This window comes from Callionymus lyra, chromosome 3 (assembly GCF_982586985.1).
Source record: "Callionymus lyra chromosome 3, fCalLyr1.hap1.1, whole genome shotgun sequence".
Lineage (NCBI taxonomy): Eukaryota > Metazoa > Chordata > Actinopteri > Syngnathiformes > Callionymidae > Callionymus > Callionymus lyra.
In genome coordinates, this window is record NC_141820.1 from 444,723 (window position 1) to 464,722 (window position 20,000).

A 20,000-nucleotide genomic window follows, 5' to 3' on the forward strand; every position below is an offset into this window, starting at 1 on the left:
AGGCGCCGCCGTTCAGAGCTTTTCTTATCATGTCGCAGAGAAAAGAATGTTCTCCTGGACATCGAGGGAGACCATACACACCTGAGCACACAAGCAGGTCGTCACGACGACACGAGAGTCCAGGTCGTCACGACGACACGAGAGTCCAGGTCGTCACGACGACACGAGAGTCCAGGTTGTCACGACGACACGAGAGTCCAGGTTGTCACAACGTCACGAGAGCAAAGGTCGTCACGACGACACGAGAGTCCAGGTCGTCACGACATCACGAGAGCAAAGGTCGTCATGACGACACGAGAGTCGAGGTCGTCACGAGAGTCCAGGTCGTCACGACGACACGAGAGTCCAGGTCGTCACGAGAGTCCAGGTCGTCACGACGTCACGAGAGCAAAGGTTGTCTCGATGACACGAGAGTCCAGGTCGTCACGAGAGTCCAGGTCGTCACGACGTCACGAGAGCAAAGGTTGTCTCGATGACACGAGAGTCCAGGTCGTCACGAGAGTCCAGGTCGTCACGAGAGTCCAGGTCGTACGAGGACACGAGAGTCCAAGTCGTCACGAGAGTCCAGGTCGTCACGACGACACGGGAGTCCAGATCGTCACGACGTCACGAGAGCAAAGGTCGTCAAGACGACACGAGAGTCCAGGTCGTCACGAGAGTCCAGGTCGTCACGACGACACGAGAGTCCAGGTTGTCACGAGAGTCTAGGTCGTCACGACGACACGAGAGTCCAGGTCGTCACGACGACACGAGAGTCCAGGTCGTCACAACGACACGAGAGTCCAGGTCGTCACGAGAGTCCAGGTCGTCACAACGACACGAGAGTCCAGGTCGTCACGACGTCACGAGAGCAAAGGTCGTCAAGACGACACGAGAGTCCAGGTCGTCACGAGAGTCCAGGTCGTCACGACGACACGAGAGTCCAGGTTGTCACGAGAGTCTAGGTCGTCACGACGACACGAGAGTCCAGGTCGTCACGACGACACGAGAGTCCAGGTCGTCACAACGACACGAGAGTCCAGGTCGTCACGAGAGTCCAGGTCGTCACAACGACACGAGAGTCCAGGTCGTCACGAGAGTCCAGGTCGTCACGACGACACGAGAGTCCAGGTCGTCACGAGAGTCCAGGTCGTCACGACGACACGAGAGTCCAGGTCGTCACGACGACACGAGAGTCCAGGTCGTCACGACGACACGAGAGTCCAGGTCGTCACGAGAGTCTAGGTCGTCACGACGACACGAGAGTCCAGGTCGTCACGAGAGTCCAGGTCGTCACGACGACACGAGAGTCCAGGTCGTCACGACGACACGAGAGTCCAGGTCGTCACGAGAGTCCAGGTCGTCACGACGACACGAGAGTCCAGGTCGTCACGAGAGTCTATGTCGTCACGACATCACGAGAGCAAAGGTCGTCACGAGAGTCCAGGTCGTCACGACGACACGAGAGTCCAGGTCGTCACGACGTCACGAGAGCAAAGGTTGTCTCGATGACACAAGAGTCCAGGTCGTCACGAGAGTCCAGGTCGTCACGAGAGTCCAGGTCGTACGAGGACACGAGAGTCCAAGTCGTCACGAGAGTCCAAGTCGTCACGAGAGTCCAGGTCGTACGAGGACACGAGAGTCCAAGTCGTCACGAGAGTCCAAGTCGTCACGAGAGTCCAGGTCGTCACGAGAGTCCAGGTCGTCACGAGAGTCCAGGTCGTCACGAGAGTCCAGGTCGTACGAGGACACAAGAGTCCAAGTCGTCACGAGAGTCCAGGTCGTCACGACGACACGAGAGTCCAGATCGTCACGACGTCACGAGAGCAAAGGTCGTCAAGACGACACGAGAGTCCAGGTCGTCACGAGAGTCCAGGTCGTCACGACGTCACGAGAGCAAAGGTCGTCACGAGAGTCCAGGTCGTCACGACGACACGAGAGTCCAGGTCGTCACAACGACACGAGAGTCCAGGTCGTCACGACGACACGAGAGTCCAGGTCGTCACGACGACACGAGAGTCCAGGTCGTCACAACGACACGAGAGTCCAGGTCGTCACGAGAGTCCAGGTCGTCACAACGACACGAGAGTCCAGGTTGTCACGACGACACGAGAGTCCAGGTCGTCACGACGACACGAGAGTCCAGGTCGTCACGAGAGTCCAGGTCGTCACGACGACACGAGAGTCCAGGTCGTCACGAGAGTCTATGTCGTCACGACATCACGAGAGCAAAGGTCGTCACGAGAGTCCAGGTCGTCACGACGACACGAGAGTCCAGGTCGTCACGACGTCACGAGAGCAAAGGTTGTCTCGATGACACAAGAGTCCAGGTCGTCACGAGAGTCCAGGTCGTCACGAGAGTCCAGGTCGTACGAGGACACGAGAGTCCAAGTCGTCACGAGAGTCCAAGTCGTCACGAGAGTCCAGGTCGTACGAGGACACGAGAGTCCAAGTCGTCACGAGAGTCCAAGTCGTCACGAGAGTCCAGGTCGTCACGAGAGTCCAGGTCGTCACGAGAGTCCAGGTCGTCACGAGAGTCCAGGTCGTACGAGGACACAAGAGTCCAAGTCGTCACGAGAGTCCAGGTCGTCACGACGACACGAGAGTCCAGATCGTCACGACGTCACGAGAGCAAAGGTCGTCAAGACGACACGAGAGTCCAGGTCGTCACGAGAGTCCAGGTCGTCACGACGTCACGAGAGCAAAGGTCGTCACGAGAGTCCAGGTCGTCACGACGACACGAGAGTCCAGGTCGTCACGAGAGTCCAGGTCGTCACGACGTCACGAGAGCAAAGGTCGTCACGAGAGTCCAGGTCGTCACAACGACACGAGAGTCCAGGTCGTCACGACGACACGAGAGTCCAGGTCGTCACGACGACACGAGAGTCCAGGTCGTCACAACGACACGAGAGTCCAGGTCGTCACGAGAGTCCAGGTCGTCACAACGACACGAGAGTCCAGGTTGTCACGACGACACGAGAGTCCAGGTCGTCACGACGACACGAGAGTCCAGGTCGTCACGAGAGTCCAGGTCGTCATGGCAGCAGGTACCTTGATGTTGACCCCCCACTGACACCAGCGTCTTCATCGGTGGTGAAGGACATCTCTGCGCTACTGCCCTCCTGTGGACACACATGACATCAACTCTGAACACATGTGCGATTGTTGTGTGTATGTGTGTGAAGCCAAGATACATCTTGTGTGTATAAGTGTGTAGCGAGTAAGTAAGTATTTAGGATTTTAGAAGCATTTTTCTAGACGAGGTTTGTTAACTTAAACAATTAAAACAATATTCATAGAGTAAATACTTTAAAGATCAACATAATACTGAGAACAACTCAAGAGGCTGTAGCATGTGTGTGTAGCATGTGTGTGTAGCATGTGTGTAGCATGTGTGTGTAGCATGTGTGTGTAGCATGTGTGTGTAGCATGTGTGTGTAGCATGTGTGTGTAGCATGTGTGTGTAGCATGTGTGTGTAGCATGTGTGTGTAGCATGTGTGTGTAGCATGTGTGTAGCATGTGTGTGTAGCATGTGTGTGTAGCATGTGTGTGTAGCATGTGTGTGTAGCATGTGTGTGTAGCATGTGTGTGTAGCATGTGTGTAGCATGTGTGTGTAGCATGTGTGTAGCATGTGTGTGTAGCATGTGTGTGTAGCATGTGTGTGTAGCATGTGTGTGTAGCATGTGTGTGTAGCATGTGTGTAGCATGTGTGTGTAGCATGTGTGTAGCATGTGTGTGTAGCATGTGTGTAGCATGTGTGTGTAGCATGTGTGTAGCATGTGTGTGTAGCATGTGTGTGTAGCATGTGTGTGTAGCATGTGTGTAGCATGTGTGTGTAGCATGTGTGTGTAGCATGTGTGTGTAGCATGTGTGTAGCATGTGTGTAGCATGTGTGTAGCATGTGTGTGTAGCATGTGTGTAGCATGTGTGTAGCATGTGTGTGTAGCATGTGTGTGTAGCATGTGTGTGTAGCATGTGTGTAGCATGTGTGTGTAGCATGTGTGTGTAGCATGTGTGTGTAGCATGTGTGTAGCATGTGTGTGTAGCATGTGTGTGTAGCATGTGTGTGTAGCATGTGTGTAGCATGTGTGTAGCATGTGTGTGTAGCATGTGTGTAGCATGTGTGTGTAGCATGTGTGTGTAGCATGTGTGTAGCATGTGTGTAGCATGTGTGTGTAGCATGTGTGTAGCATGTGTGTAGCATGTGTGTGTAGCATGTGTGTAGCATGTGTGTAGCATGTGTGTAGCATGTGTGTGTAGCATGTGTGTGTAGCATGTGTGTAGCATGTGTGTAGCATGTGTGTGTAGCATGTGTGTGTAGCATGTGTGTAGCATGTGTGTAGCATGTGTGTGTAGCATGTGTGTAGCATGTGTGTAGCATGTGTGTGTAGCATGTGTGTGAAGCATGTGTGTAGCATGTGTGTGTAGCATGTGTGTGTAGCATGTGTGTGTAGCATGTGTGTGTAGCATGTGTGTAGCATGTGTGTAGCATGTGTGTGTAGCATGTGTGTGTAGCATGTGTGTAGCATGTGTGTAGCATGTGTGTGTAGCATGTGTGTAGCATGTGTGTAGCATGTGTGTGTAGCATGTGTGTGAAGCATGTGTGTAGCATGTGTGTGTAGCATGTGTGTGTAGCATGTGTGTGTAGCATGTGTGTGTAGCATGTGTGTAGCATGTGTGTAGCATGTGTGTAGCATGTGTGTAGCATGTGAAGCGAACATACAGTGACTCACAGAAACTGCGCCCCCTGAGAGAAGCCCATGGCGTTGTATCCTCCCTTCAGCTGAGGGTCTCCAGCTAACTGACGACACACTGACGCCACCTGCTGGTTGACGTCCATGAAGAATCCATTTTCAGTGTCCTGCAGAAAAACACAACGTGACGACAACGTGACGACAACGTGACGACAACGTGACGACAACGTGACGACAACGTGACGACAACGTGACGACAACGTGGCGACAACGTGACGACAACGTGACGACAACGTGGCGACAACGTGACGACAACGTGACGACAACGTGGCGACAACGTGACGACAACGTGACGACAACGTGGCGACAACGTGACGACAACGTGACGACAACGTGACGACAACGTGACGACAACGTGACGACAACGTGACGACAACGTGACGACAACGTGGCGACAACGTGGCGACAACGTGGCGACAACGTGACGACAACGTGACGACAACGTGACGACAACGTGACGACAACGTGACGACAACGTGGCGACAACGTGACGACAACGTGACGACAACGTGGCGACAACGTGACGACAACGTGACGACAACGTGACGACAACGTGGCGACAACGTGGCGACAACGTGGCGACAACGTGGCGACAACGTGACGACAACGTGACGACAACGTGACGACAACGTGACGACAACGTGGCGACAACGTGGCGACAACGTGACGACAACGTGACGACAACGTGACGACAACGTGACGACAACGTGACGACAACGTGGCGACAACGTGGCGACAACGTGACGACAACGTGGCGACAACGTGACGACAACGTGACGACAACGTGACGACAACGTGACGACAACGTGACGACAACGTGACGACAACGTGACGGCAACGTGACGACAACCTGACGACAACCTGACGAGTCACTTAACGAGTCACTGACCTGCATCATGTTCTTCCCGATCATCAGAGACACAACATAGATTCCTGGAATCTCTCCTTCAACCATCTTCTTGATGGAACCCATGCTGAGAGGGTTGCAGCAGCTGTCGCCTGCACAACACACAACAATAACACACAGGTGGACACACAACAATGACACACAGGTGGACACACAACAATAACACACAGGTGGACACACAACAATAACACACAGGTGGACACACAACAGTAACACACAGGTGGACACACAACAATGACACACAGGTGGACACACAACAATAACACACAGGTGGACACACAACAATGACACACAGGTGGACACACAACAATAACACACAGGTGGACACACAACAATAACACACAGGTGGACACACAACAATAACACACAGGTGGACACACAACAATGACACACAGGTGGACACACAACAATAACACACAGGTGGACACACAACAATGACACACAGGTGGACATACAACAATAACACACAGGTGGACACACAACAATAACACACAGGTGGACACACAACAATGACACACAGGTGGACACACAACAATAACACACAGGTGGACATACAACAATAACACACAGGTGGACACACAACAATAACACACAGGTGGACACACAACAATGACACACAGGTGGACACACAACAATAACACACAGGTGGACACACAACAATAACACACAGGTGGACACACAACAATAACACACAGGTGGACACACAACAATAACACACAGGTGGACACACAACAATAACACACAGGTGGACACACAACAATAACACACAGGTGGACACACAACAATAACACACAGGTGGACACACAACAATAACACACAGGTGGACACACAACAATAACACACAGGTGGACACACAACAATAACACACAGGTGGACACACAACAATAACACACAGGTGGACACACAACAATAACACACAGGTGGACACACAACAATAACACACAGGTGGACACACAACAATAACACACAGGTGGACACACAACAATAACACACAGGTGGACACACAACAATGACACACAGGTGGACACACAACAATAACACACAGGTGGACACACAACAATAACACACACACACACTCACCCATGCCGTGCCACATGACCAGGGGGACAGTGACGTTGCTGGGGTCATGAACTCTGACTGGACCCCCAGAGACCAGCAGAAAAAGGGGAGGAGCCAGCAGCAGACGGAGCAACGACGTCATCATGTGACCGGTCACGTGGTGCGGAAGAAGACTCGAAAGACTGAACAGATATTATTTCAACAAACGTGGAGACGTGACGTCACAGTTGATCCTCGAACACAAACGAATGTTCAAACATTACTTTAAGACGTGTTACTCAAATGACGTCATGAACAAGACGCTATGAGACGTCATAACGAGTCTTTGTTTACATGAAATCTCTCGCTGAGGTTCGTCACGTGTTTTCATGAAGACAGTTTGTTATTATTTCAGCATTAAAAGAGCAAAACTTACCAACAGTTGTTGCAGCTCTTCCGGTGTTTCTCTTCCAGTGTTTCTCTTCCGGTGTTTCTCTTCCGGTGTCGCTACAAATTCTGTCCCCGCACTTCCTGCGTGATGACGTCACTCGCTGCACATGTGACCGTCTCTTCAAAGTATATTTATGGGTTAATTAAACGTCAACAGAACGTTTTCATGATACTTTTTACCACATAAACCATTTATTTTGACAAGAAGACGATCTTCGTCAACATAATCACTTTCTTTCACTTCCTGGTCTGACGATCATGTGACTTTCACACCAACAGGAAGTGTCTGCTCTACATGTGACGAAGCTGCTGATTGGCTGAAGCTGTTTACTAATAATAACATAATAATACTAGAATAATAACACACAACTGTACAATGATATACAAACATTCGAGTTTCGAAATAATTCGCTTTTCAAATAACAAAAATGTTATAATATTTCCATTTCAATAACTCATTCTACCTGTTTATAAACATCTCAGTGATTATTTCGTTTTCATTTCGATTTAAATCAATTATTAAATGTACATAAGAGAATTATTTCTGAACTTGAATGTATGTATTTCATTGTACAGTTGTGTGTTATTATTCTAGTATTATTATGTTATTATTAGTACTCCCTGTAGGTGCCGCCGACACAAAGGAAGGGTCCAGTACTGAGTCCAGTGAGGATCTAACCTTCTAGAGATGAATCATGTCACCGACGAGGCTCTCAGAGTCCAGTGAGGATCTCACCTTCTAGAGATGGATCATGTCACCGACGAGGCTGTCAGAGTCCAGTGAGGATCTCACCTTCTAGAGATGGATCATGTCACCGACGAGGCTGTCAGAGTCCAGTGAGGATCTCACCTTCTAGAGATGAATCATGTCACCGACGAGGCTCTCAGAGTCCAGTGAGGATCTCACCTTCTAGAGATGGATCATGTCACCGACGAGGCTGTCAGAGTCCAGTGAGGATCTCACCTTCTAGAGATGAATCATGTCACCGACGAGGCTCTCAGAGTCCAGTGGAGGATCTCACCTTCTAGAGATGAATCATGTCACCGACGAGGCTCTCAGAGTCCAGTGAGGATCTCACCTTCTAGAGATGAATCATGTCACCGACGAGGCTCTCAGAGTCCAGTGAGGATCTCACCTTCTAGAGATGGATCATGTCACCGACGAGGCTCTCAGAGTCCAGTGAGGATCTCACCTTCTAGAGATGAATCATGTCACCGACGAGGCTCTCAGAGTCCAGTGGAGGATCTCACCTTCTAGAGATGAATCATGTCACCGACGAGGCTCTCAGAGTCCAGTGAGGATCTCACCTTCTAGAGATGAATCATGTCACCGACGAGGCTCTCAGAGTCCAGTGAGGATCTCACCTTCTAGAGATGGATCATGTCACCGACGAGGCTCTCAGAGTCCAGTGAGGATCTCACCTTCTAGAGATGAATCATGTCACCGACGAGGCTCTCAGAGTCCAGTGAGGATCTCACCTTCTAGAGATGAATCATGTCACCGACGAGGCTCTCAGAGTCCAGTGGAGGATCTCACCTTCTAGAGATGAATCATGTCACCGACGAGGCTCTCAGAGTCCAGTGAGGATCTCACCTTCTAGAGATGAATCATGTCACCGACGAGGCTCTCAGAGTCCAGTGAGGATCTCACCTTCTAGAGATGAATCATGTCACCGACGAGGCTCTCAGAGTCCAGTGAGGATCTCACCTTCTAGAGATGAATCATGTCACCGACGAGGCTCTCAGAGTCCAGTGAGGATCTCACCTTCTAGAGATGGATCATGTCACCGACGAGGCTCTCAGAGTCCAGTGAGGATCTCACCTTCTAGAGATGAATCATGTCACCGACGAGGCTCTCAGAGTCCAGTGAGGATCTCACCTTCTAGAGATGAATCATGTCACCGACGAGGCTCTCAGAGTCCAGTGGAGGATCTCACCTTCTAGAGATGGATCATGTCACCGACGAGGCTCTCAGAGTCCAGTGAGGATCTCACCTTCTAGAGATGGATCATGTCACCGACGAGGCTCTCAGAGTCCAGTGAGGATCTCACCTTCTAGAGATGGATCATGTCACCGACGAGGCTCTCAGAGTCCAGTGAGGATCTCACCTTCTAGAGATGAATCATGTCACCGACGAGGCTCTCAGAGTCCAGTGATGATCTCACCTTCTAGAGATGAATCATGTCACCGACGAGGCTCTCAGAGTCCAGTGAGGATCTCACCTTCTAGAGATGAATCATGTCACCGACGAGGCTCTCAGAGTCCAGTGAGGATCTCACCTTCTAGAGATGAATCATGTCACCGACGAGGCTCTCAGAGTCCAGTGGAGGATCTCACCTTCTAGAGATGGATCATGTCACCGACGAGGCTCTCAGAGTCCAGTGAGGATCTCACCTTCTAGAGATGAATCATGTCACCGACGAGGCTCTCAGAGTCCAGTGAGGATCTCACCTTCTAGAGATGGATCATGTCACCGACGAGGCTCTCAGAGTCCAGTGAGGATCTCACCTTCTAGAGATGGATCATGTCACCAACGAGGCTGTCAGAGTCCAGTGAGGATCTCACCTTCTAGAGATGGATCATGTCACCGACGAGGCTGTCAGAGTCCAGTGAGGATCTCACCTTCTAGAGATGAATCATGTCACCGACGAGGCTCTCAGAGTCCAGTGAGGATCTCACCTTCTAGAGATGAATCATGTCACCGACGAGGCTCTCAGAGTCCAGTGAAGGATCTCACCTTCTAGAGATGAATCATGTCACCGACGAGGCTCTCAGAGTCCAGTGAGGATCTCACCTTCTAGAGATGGATCATGTCACCGACGAGGCTCTCAGAGTCCAGTGAGGATCTCACCTTCTAGAGATGGATCATGTCACCGACGAGGCTCTCAGAGTCCAGTGAGGATCTCACCTTCTAGAGATGGATCATGTCACCGACGAGGCTGTCAGAGTCCAGTGAGGATCTCACCTTCTAGAGATGGATCATGTCACCGACGAGGCTCTCAGAGTCCAGTGAGGATCTCACCTTCTAAAGATGAATCATGTCACCGACGAGGCTCTCAGAGTCCAGTGAGGATCTCACCTTCTAGAGATGGATCATGTCACCGACGAGGCTCTCTGAGTCCAGTGAGGATCTCACCTTCTAGAGATGGATCATGTCACCGACGAGGCTCTCAGAGTCCAGTGAGGATCTCACCTTCTAGAGATGAATCATGTCACCGACGAGGCTCTCAGAGTCCAGTGAGGATCTCACCTTCTAGAGATGGATCATGTCACCGACGAGGCTCTCAGAGTCCAGTGAGGATCTCACCTTCTAGAGATGGATCATGTCACCGACGAGGCTCTCAGAGTCCAGTGAGGATCTCACCTTCTAGAGATGGATCATGTCACCGACGAGGCTCTCAGAGTCCAGTGAGGATCTCACCTTCTAGAGATGGATCATGTCACCGACGAGGCTCTCAGACCAGACCTCCTGCGGAGGAACGAGTCCGAGGAACATGTCTGGGGCAGGAGGGTCCTCGTGAGTCGAGGCTGCTCAGCGACCTTCATCTGGTCATACGTGTGGACACTGACATTGAACTGTGGGGTCAGTCAGCGAGGATCATGTTGTCCTTCACTGTTGGACCTTCTCCCCTTGAAGATGGTCAACAGCTGCTGGTCCACAGTCACTCTACGTGGCCTGAGCTCACATGAAAACCAGGAGCACAGTGAAGAGCATCGAGGTGCTCAGGAACATCTTGAGCGAGGTTCACGGTTCAAGCAGTTCCTGAGAAGTGATGGCATGAAGCAGACTCGAGTCCTGGAGTCCTCAATGGTGGACCATCAGTCCAGACAGAGAGACTCAAGAAACATGTTCTAGTGGATGAAGCTCAGCAGAGGACGATGGGTCAGGGTCACTAGTTTAGGGTCTGAGCGAGAACATTAACGAGGCTCTGGAGAGTTTGGATCTTCTGTCACTGGAGAGAAGACGAGAACAAACATGTTCTAACGTGCAGCTGCTGAGTCAGCGAGCAAATCGTCGGTGAAAATGTTTTCTACACGCGTTGGTTTGTACCAGAGGTTGACGGTTAGATTCCCTCGTCGTAGACTGTTGTTGTTGTTGTTTATGTTGCTGTTGTTGTTGTTGTTTATGTTGCTGTTGTTTTGTTTTTGTAGTTGTTTATGTTTTTGTTGTTGCTTTTATTTTTGTTGTTGTTTTTGTAGTTGTTTATGTTGCTGTTGTTGTTGTTTTTGTTGCTGTTGTTTATGTTGCTGTTGTTGTTGTTTATGTTGCTGTTGTTGTTGCTGTTGTTGTTGTTTATGTTGCTGTTGTTGTTGTTTTTGTTGCTGTTGTTGTTGTTTATGTTGTTGTTGTAGTTGTTTTTGTTGCTGTTGTTGTTGTTTATGTTGCTGTTGTTTTTGTTGTTGTTGTAGTTGTTGTTTTTGTAGTTGTTTATGTTTTTGTTGTTGCTTTTATTTTTGTTGTTGTTGTTGTTGTTGTAGTTGTTTATGTTGCTGTTGTTGTTGTTTTTGTTGCTGTTGTTGTTGTTTTTGTTGCTGTTGTTTTTGTTGTTGTTGTAGTTGTTGTTTTTGTAGTTGTTTATGTTTTTGTTGTTGCTTTTATTTTTGTTGTTGTTGTTGTTTTTTTTGTAGTTGTTGCTGTTGTTGTTGTAGTTGTTGTTGTTTTTGTTGTAGTTGTTGTAGTTGTTGTTGTTGTTTTTGTTGTTGTTGTTGTTGTTGTTGTTGTTCTGGTCACACATCAGACTTAATAACTTTATAAAATATTGAACAAAAGGGATCGTGTTTTAAAGAAACTTTATTCCTAAAACTTATTTTAAAAACTTCACAAGAAGATAAGATAAAGTCGGTTCTTCTCTCGGACGTTTCCATCTGCAGGAGTTGAACCAGCAGCTTCTCATGAACATCACAAAACCAAGGAAGACTCAAAGGAACGAACGTGTTCAAACATCACAGTATAGTGGTCATCATTGAAGATGTGATCCCGAGGCGTGGGACCACCTGCACATCCCTGACTGTGATCAGGATCCACAGTGAAAGTGGATCAGGATCCAGAGTGAAAGTGGATCAGGATCCAGAGTGAAAGTGGATCAGGATCCAGAGTGAAAGTGGATCAGGATCCAGAGTGAAAGTGGATCAGGATCCAGAGTGGAAGTGGATCAGGATCCAGAGTGGAAGTGGATCAGGTTCTCTCTGGCCAGCAGCTTGATGAGCTCAAACTCGTTGGTTCCAGCATGTATTCCAGTTTTGAGGTGAAGGTTCCTCAGAGTTTCCCAGTAATGACTCCAGTTTCCATTCTTGTCGGCGCCGAAGCCAAACACGAAGACCTGAAGACAAAGTGAAAGAATTGAACGTTAGTCGAGTTACTTTAACAATCACACCCTCGATCACATGACACCCATGATGATCACATGACACCCTTGTGATCACATGACACCCATGATGATCACATGACACCCATGATGATCACATGACACCCTTGTGATCACATGACACCCTTATGATCACATGACACCCTTGTGATCACATGACACCCATGATGATCACATGACACCCATGGATGATCACATGACACCCATGGATGATCACATGAAACCCATGGATGATCACATGACACCCTTGTGATCACATGACACCCATGATGATCACATGACACCCTTGTGATCACATGACACCCTTATGATCACATGACACCCTTGTGATCACATGACACCCATGATGATCACATGACACCCATGGATGATCACATGACACCCATGGATGATCACATGAAACCCATGATGATCACATGACACCCTTGTGATCACATGACACCCTTATGATCACATGACACCCTTGTGATCACATGACACCCATGATGATCACATGACACCCATGGATGATCACATGACACCCTTGTGATCACATGACACCCATGATGATCACATGACACCCTTGTGATCACATGACACCCATGATGATCACATGACACCCATGGATGATCACATGACACCCTTGTGATCACATGACACCCATGATGATCACATGACACCCATGGATGATCACATGACACCCTTGTGATCACATGACACCCATGATGATCACATGACACCCTTGTGATCACATGACACCCATGATGATCACATGAAACCCATGGATGATCACATGACACCCATGATGATCACATGACACCCATGGATGATCACATGAAACCCATGATGATCACATGACACCCTTGTGATCACATGACACCCTTATGATCACATGACACCCTTGTGATCACATGACACCCATGATGATCACATGACACCCTTGTGATCACATGACACCCATGATGATCACATGACACCCATGGATGATCACATGACACCCTTGTGATCACATGACACCCATGATGATCACATGACACCCATGGATGATCACATGACACCCTTGTGATCACATGACACCCATGATGATCACATGACACCCTTGTGATCACATGACACCCATGATGATCACATGAAACCCATGGATGATCACATGACACCCATGATGATCACATGACACCCTTGTGATCACATGACACCCTTATGATCACATGACACCCATGGATGATCACATGACACCCTGATGATCACATGACACCCATGATTTTCACATGACACCCTGTTGATCACATGACACCCATGATGATCACATGACACCCTGATGATCACATGACACCCTGATGATCACATGACACCCATGATGATCACATGACACCCTGTTGATCACATGACACCCATGATGATCACATGATGATCACATGACACCCATGATGATCACATGACACCCTGTTGATCACATGACAACCATGATGATCACATGACACCCTTATGATCACATGACACCCATGGATGATCACATGACACCCTTGTGATCACATGACACCCATGGATGATCACATGACACCCTGATGATCACATGACACCCATGGATGATCACATGACACCCTGATGATCACATGACACCCATGATTTTCACATGACACCCTGTTGATCACATGACACCCATGATGATCACATGACACCCATGGATGATCACATGACACCCATGATTATCACATGACACCCTTGTGATCACATGACACCCATGATGATCACATGACACCCTTGTGATCACATGACACCCATGATGATCACATGACACCCTGATGATCACATGACACCCCTGATAATCACATGACACCCTGTTGATCACATGACACCCTTGATGATCACATGACACCCTTATGATCACATGACACCCTGATGATCACATGACACCCCTGATAATCACATGACACCCTGATGATCACATGACACCCTTGATGATCACATGACACCCTGATGATCACATGACACCCTTGATGATCACATGACACCCTGATGATCACATGACACCCCTGATAATCACATGACACCCTTGATGATCACATGACACCCCTGATAATCACATGACACCCTGATGATCACATGACACCCCTGATGATCACATGACACCCATGATGATCACATGACACCCATGATGATCACATGACACCCATGAATGATCACATGACACCCATGAATGATCACATGACACCCATGATGATCACATGACACCCATGATGATCACATGACACCCATGATGATCACATGACACCCATGAATGATCACATGACACCCATGAATGATCACATGACACCCATGATGATCACATGACACCCATGATGATCACATGACACCCATGAATGATCACATGACACCCATGATGATCACATGACACCCATGATGATCACATGACACCCTGATGATCACATGACACCCTGATGATCACATGACACCCTTGATAATCACATTCCATCCATGACGCTCACATGACACTCTTGATGATCACATGACTCCCTGATGATCACATGACACCCATGATGATCACATGACACCCATGGATGATCACATGACACCCATGGATGATCACATGACACCCATGATTATCACATGACACCCATGGATGATCACATGACACCCATGATGATCACATGACACCCTTGTGATCACATGACACCCATGATGATCACATGACACCCTTGTGATCACATGACACCCATGATGATCACATGACACCCTGATGATCACATGACACCCCTGATAATCACATGACACCCTGTTGATCACATGACACCCTTGATGATCACATGACACCCTGATGATCACATGACACCCTGATGATCACATGACACCCCTGATAATCACATGACACCCTGTTGATCACATGACACCCTTGATGATCACATGACACCCCTGATAATCACATGACACCCTGTTGATCACATGACACCCTTGATGATCACATGACACCCTGATGATCACATGACACCCTTGATGATCACATGACACCCTGATGATCACATGACACCCCTGATAATCACATGACACCCTGATGATCACATGACACCCTTGATGATCACATGACACCCTGATGATCACATGACACCCTTGATGATCACATGACACCCTGATGATCACATGACACCCCTGATAATCACATGACACCCTGATGATCACATGACACCCTTGATGATCACATGACACCCCTGATAATCACATGACACCCTGATGATCACATGACACCCCTGATAATCACATGACACCCTGATGATCACATGACACCCTTGATGATCACATGACACCCTGATGATCACATGACACCCATGAATATGATTTGATCACAGCTAACATTCTTTGACTGTATGTCAGTGATGTATAAGAACAAACATGGTTCAAGTGTATGAATGTTTAAAATCTAAATGTCAGAAACTGAAGTTCAGGTGAAAAGTTTTCTTCTCTAAGTCACGTTGGCAGTAAAAAGTAAATGTTGTCCGACAGGTTAGTCCTCTTCTTCTCCTGAGCAAACATGAAGCTGAACCCGTGACTGGACCGAGTCTCTTTCTTCTTCAGACTCAATGCTTCACAGTTTGTTCTTGTTTTGTTTGATGCAAGTTTGACTTTGACCTTCAAATGTCCATGAAGGTCGTACAAGAGTGTAGGAGCGGCTGAACCAACCAATCTGAGGCATGAGTGAAGCTGTCGTCACCGGTCCCACCTCAATGCTGAAGACAACATCTGTCCTCACCAGAGACTCGGAACATGCTCCTCACAGACGGTGCTGTGAACCAGTGCAGATGATCAAGATGGTGCTCAAATAGCCAGGACACACATGACCTTCTGTTCATGGAGCTGCAATGACTGCATTGAGTCACTGACGTTGGACTTCAAGGTCCTTCACGAGTCTTCTCCTACCAACCTGGTAAAACCTCAGAAGAACCTCATGTGTCCACCCTCACTGGTGGAACCATCTACATTGATCTTTTGGAAGATTTTGATCTTCAGGAAGACATTGATCTTCATGAAGATTTTGATCTTCAGGAAGAAGTTGATCTTCATGAAGACATTGATCTTCAGGAAGACGTTGATCTTAGGAAGATGTTGATCTTCAGGAAGACGTTGATGTTCAGGAAGACATTGATCTTAGGAAGATGTTTATCTTCAGGAAGACATTGATATTAGGAAGATGTTTATCTTCAGGAAGACATTGATATTAGGAAGATGTTTATCTTCAGGAAGACATTGATCTTCAGGAATACGTTGATCTTCAAGAAGATGTTGATCTTCAGGAAGACATAGATCTTAGGAAGACATTGATCTTCAGGAAGAAGTTGATCTTCAGGAAGAAGTTGATCTTCAGGAAGACGTTGATCTTCAGGAAGACATTGATCTTCAGGAATACGTTGATCTTCAGGAAGAAGTTGATCTTCAGGAAGAAGTTGATCTTCAGGAAGACGTTGATCTTCAGGAAGACGTTGATCTTCAGGAAGACATTGATATTAGGAAGATGTTGATCTTCAGGAAGACGTTGATCTTCAGGAAGATGTTTATCTTCAGGAAGACATTGATCTTAGGAAGATGTTGATCTTCAGGAAGACATTGATCTTCAGGAATACGTTGATCTTCAAGAAGATGTTGATCTTCAGGAAGACATAGATCTTAGGAAGACGTTGATCTTCAGGAAGAAGTTGATCTTCAGGAAGACGTTGATCTTCAGGAAGAAGTTGATCTTCAGGAAGAAGTTGATCTTCAGGAAGACGTTGATCTTCAGGAAGACGTTGATCTTCAGGAAGAAGTTGATCTTCAGGAAGACGTTGATCTTCAGGAAGAAGTTGATCTTCAGGAAGAAGTTGATCTTCAGGAAGACGTTGATCTTCAGGAAGACGTTGATCTTCAGGAAGACGTTGATCTTCAGGAAGACGTTGATCTTCAGGAAGACGTTGATCTTCAGGAAGACGTTGATCTTCAGGAAGAAGTTGATCTTCAGGAAGAAGTTGATCTTCAGGAAGACGTTGATCTTCAGGAAGAAGTTGATCTTCAGGAAGAAGTTGATCTTCAGGAATACGTTGATCTTCACGAAGACGTTGATCTTCAGGAAGACGTTGATCTTCAGGAAGAAGTTGATCTTCAGGAAGAAGTTGATCTTCAGGAAGACGTTGATCTTCAGGAAGAAGTTGATCTTCAGGAAGAAGTTGATCTTCAGGAAGAAGTTGATCTTCACGAAGACGTTGATCTTCAGGAAGAAGTTGATCTTCAGGAAGAAGTTGATCTTCAGGAAGACGTTGATCTTCAGGAAGACATTGATCTTCACACTTCTCTGAAAATCCCGACCTCGTCCTCCTCAAGTCTTGTTGTAAGTCTCACATCCATGTGTGTGACATGATGTCGACAGCGTTGCTCGTGGGAACAGCAGACGTGACTCACCTCCTCACACATGTGCAGAGACAGGATCAAGGCCATGAAGCCGGTCGACGGGTAACTTCCTCGTCCCTTGAGCCACACCTGGTGAACATACTTCATGAAAGCCGGGTCCAGAACCATCACCTGTCAGGTACAAATGTGTGTCAGTCAAGGTGAGTCCATGCACACGCTCACAGCTACGAACCAGATCCTTGTTGGCCACCATCTTGGACTTGACGGGCATGTAGGACCTGCAGGAGGAACAAGTCACTGGTGAGACCATGGACCACTATCAGATGATTGACACTCAGGTGGGACTTCTTGTCCACATATGACCTAATGTTGCTAAAGTTGCTAAAGTTGCTAATGTTGCTAAAGTTGCTAAAGTTGCTTAAGTTGCTTAAGTTGCTAAAGTTGCTAATGTTGCTAATGTTGCTAAAGTTGCTAAAGTTGCTAATGTTGCTAAAGTTGCTAATGTTGCTAATGTTGCTAAAGTTGCTAATGTTGCTAATGTTGCTAAAGTTGCTAAAGTTGCTAAAGTTGCTTATGTTATTAATGTTGCTAAAGTTGCTAAAGTTGCTTATGTTATTAATGTTGCTAAATTTGCTAATATTGCTTAAGTTGCTAATGTTGCTAAAGTTGCTAATGTTACTAATGTTGCTAAAGTTGCTAAAGTTGCTAATGTTGCTAAAGTTGCTAAAGTTGCTAAAGTTGCTAAAGTTGCTTATGTTATTAATGTTGCTAAATTTGCTAATATTGCTTAAGTTGCTAATGTTGCTAAAGTTGCTAATGTTACTAATGTTGCTAAAGTAGCTAATGTTGCTAATGTTTCTAAAGTAGAAGCTAAAACACAAAGCATTAGTTTCATCTGAGCTGTTGTGTGTTGAAGAGTGTGTGAAAGTGCAACACAACGTGTGTTAGGACGTTACACACAACATGTGTGTAACGTCCTAACACACAACATGTGTGTTAGGACGTTACACACAGCATGTGTGTTAGGACGTTACACACAACATGTGTGTTAGGACGTTACACACAACATATTCGTTCAATGATGTTTAGAGAGAAACATGTTCCATAAACATCAACTGATTTGACTCGTGGATCTGGTTCTGACACGTTTGATCATCTGCAGGAGTCACGTCAGGGTCACGTCAAGGTCACGCCAAGGTCACATCAAGGTCACATCAAGGTCACATCAAGGTCACGTCATGGTGACGTCATGGTCACGTCATGGTCACGTCAAGGTCACACCATGGTCACATCAAGGTCACGTCATGGTCACGTCATGGTCACGTCAAGGTCACATCAAGGTCACATCATGGTGACGTCATGGTCACGTCATGGTCACGTCATGGTCATGTCAAGGTCACATCAAGGTCACATCAAGGTCACGTCATGGTCACGTCATGGTCACGTCAAGGTCACATCAAGGTCACATCAAGGTCACATCATGGTGACGTCATGGTCACGTCATGGTCACATCAAGGTCACATCATGGTGACGTCATGGTCACGTCATGGTCACGTCATGGTCACGTCAAGGTCACATCAAGGTCACATCAAGGTCACATCATGGTGACGTCATGGTGACGTCATGGTGACGTCATGGTCACGTCAAGGTCACGTCATGGTCACGTCATGGTCACGTCATGGTCACGTCAAGGTCACACCAAGGTCACATCAAGGTCACATCAAGGTCACATCAAGGTCACATCATGGTCACGTCATGGTCACGTCATGGTCACGTCATGGTCACGTCATGGTCACGTCAAGGTCAAATCAAGGTCACGTCATGGTCACGTCATGGTCACGTCATGGTCACGTCAAGGTCACATCAAGGTCACATCATGGTCACGTCATGGTCACGTCATGGTCACGTCAAGGTCACACCAAGGTCACATCAAGGTCACATCATGGTGACGTCATGGTCACGTCATGGTCACGTCAAGGTCACGTCATGGTCACGTCATGGTCACGTCATGGTCACGTCATGGTCACGTCATGGTCATGTCATGGTCACGTCATGGTCACGTCATGGTCACATCAAGGTCACGTCATGGTCACGTCATGGTCACGTCATGGTCACGTCATGGTCACGTCATGGTCACGTCAAGGTCACGTCAAGGTCA

The 20,000-nt window shown here is 47.7% G+C and overlaps 2 protein-coding genes across 2 annotated transcripts in view; both read right to left on the reverse strand.

Moving 5' to 3' along the window:
- The window catches only part of ppt1 (palmitoyl-protein thioesterase 1 (ceroid-lipofuscinosis, neuronal 1, infantile)), a 9,840-nt gene extending 2,610 nt beyond the window's left edge, over nucleotides 1–7,230 (reverse strand). Inside the window, exons 1-6 of the mRNA XM_087785622.1 lie at nucleotides 7,117–7,230; nucleotides 6,723–6,883; nucleotides 5,625–5,734; nucleotides 4,715–4,842; nucleotides 3,031–3,101; nucleotides 1–81 (exon numbers count right to left, since the gene is read on the reverse strand). The exon at nucleotides 1–81 is cut by the window's left edge and continues 22 nt beyond it. Coding sequence (XP_087641748.1) covers nucleotides 1–81; nucleotides 3,031–3,101; nucleotides 4,715–4,842; nucleotides 5,625–5,734; nucleotides 6,723–6,846 — 514 coding nt within the window. The 5' untranslated portion in view covers nucleotides 6,847–6,883; nucleotides 7,117–7,230. The remainder of the gene's footprint in view (nucleotides 82–3,030; nucleotides 3,102–4,714; nucleotides 4,843–5,624; nucleotides 5,735–6,722; nucleotides 6,884–7,116) is intronic.
- Nucleotides 7,231–11,904: 4,674 nt separating this feature from the next.
- The window catches only part of LOC148082964 (CMP-N-acetylneuraminate-beta-galactosamide-alpha-2,3-sialyltransferase 1-like), a 17,342-nt gene continuing 9,246 nt past the window's right edge, over nucleotides 11,905–20,000 (reverse strand). The window contains exons 5-7 of the mRNA XM_087785623.1: nucleotides 18,075–18,120; nucleotides 17,894–18,013; nucleotides 11,905–12,451 (exon numbers count right to left, since the gene is read on the reverse strand). Coding sequence (XP_087641749.1) covers nucleotides 12,284–12,451; nucleotides 17,894–18,013; nucleotides 18,075–18,120 — 334 coding nt within the window. The 3' untranslated portion in view covers nucleotides 11,905–12,283. The remainder of the gene's footprint in view (nucleotides 12,452–17,893; nucleotides 18,014–18,074; nucleotides 18,121–20,000) is intronic.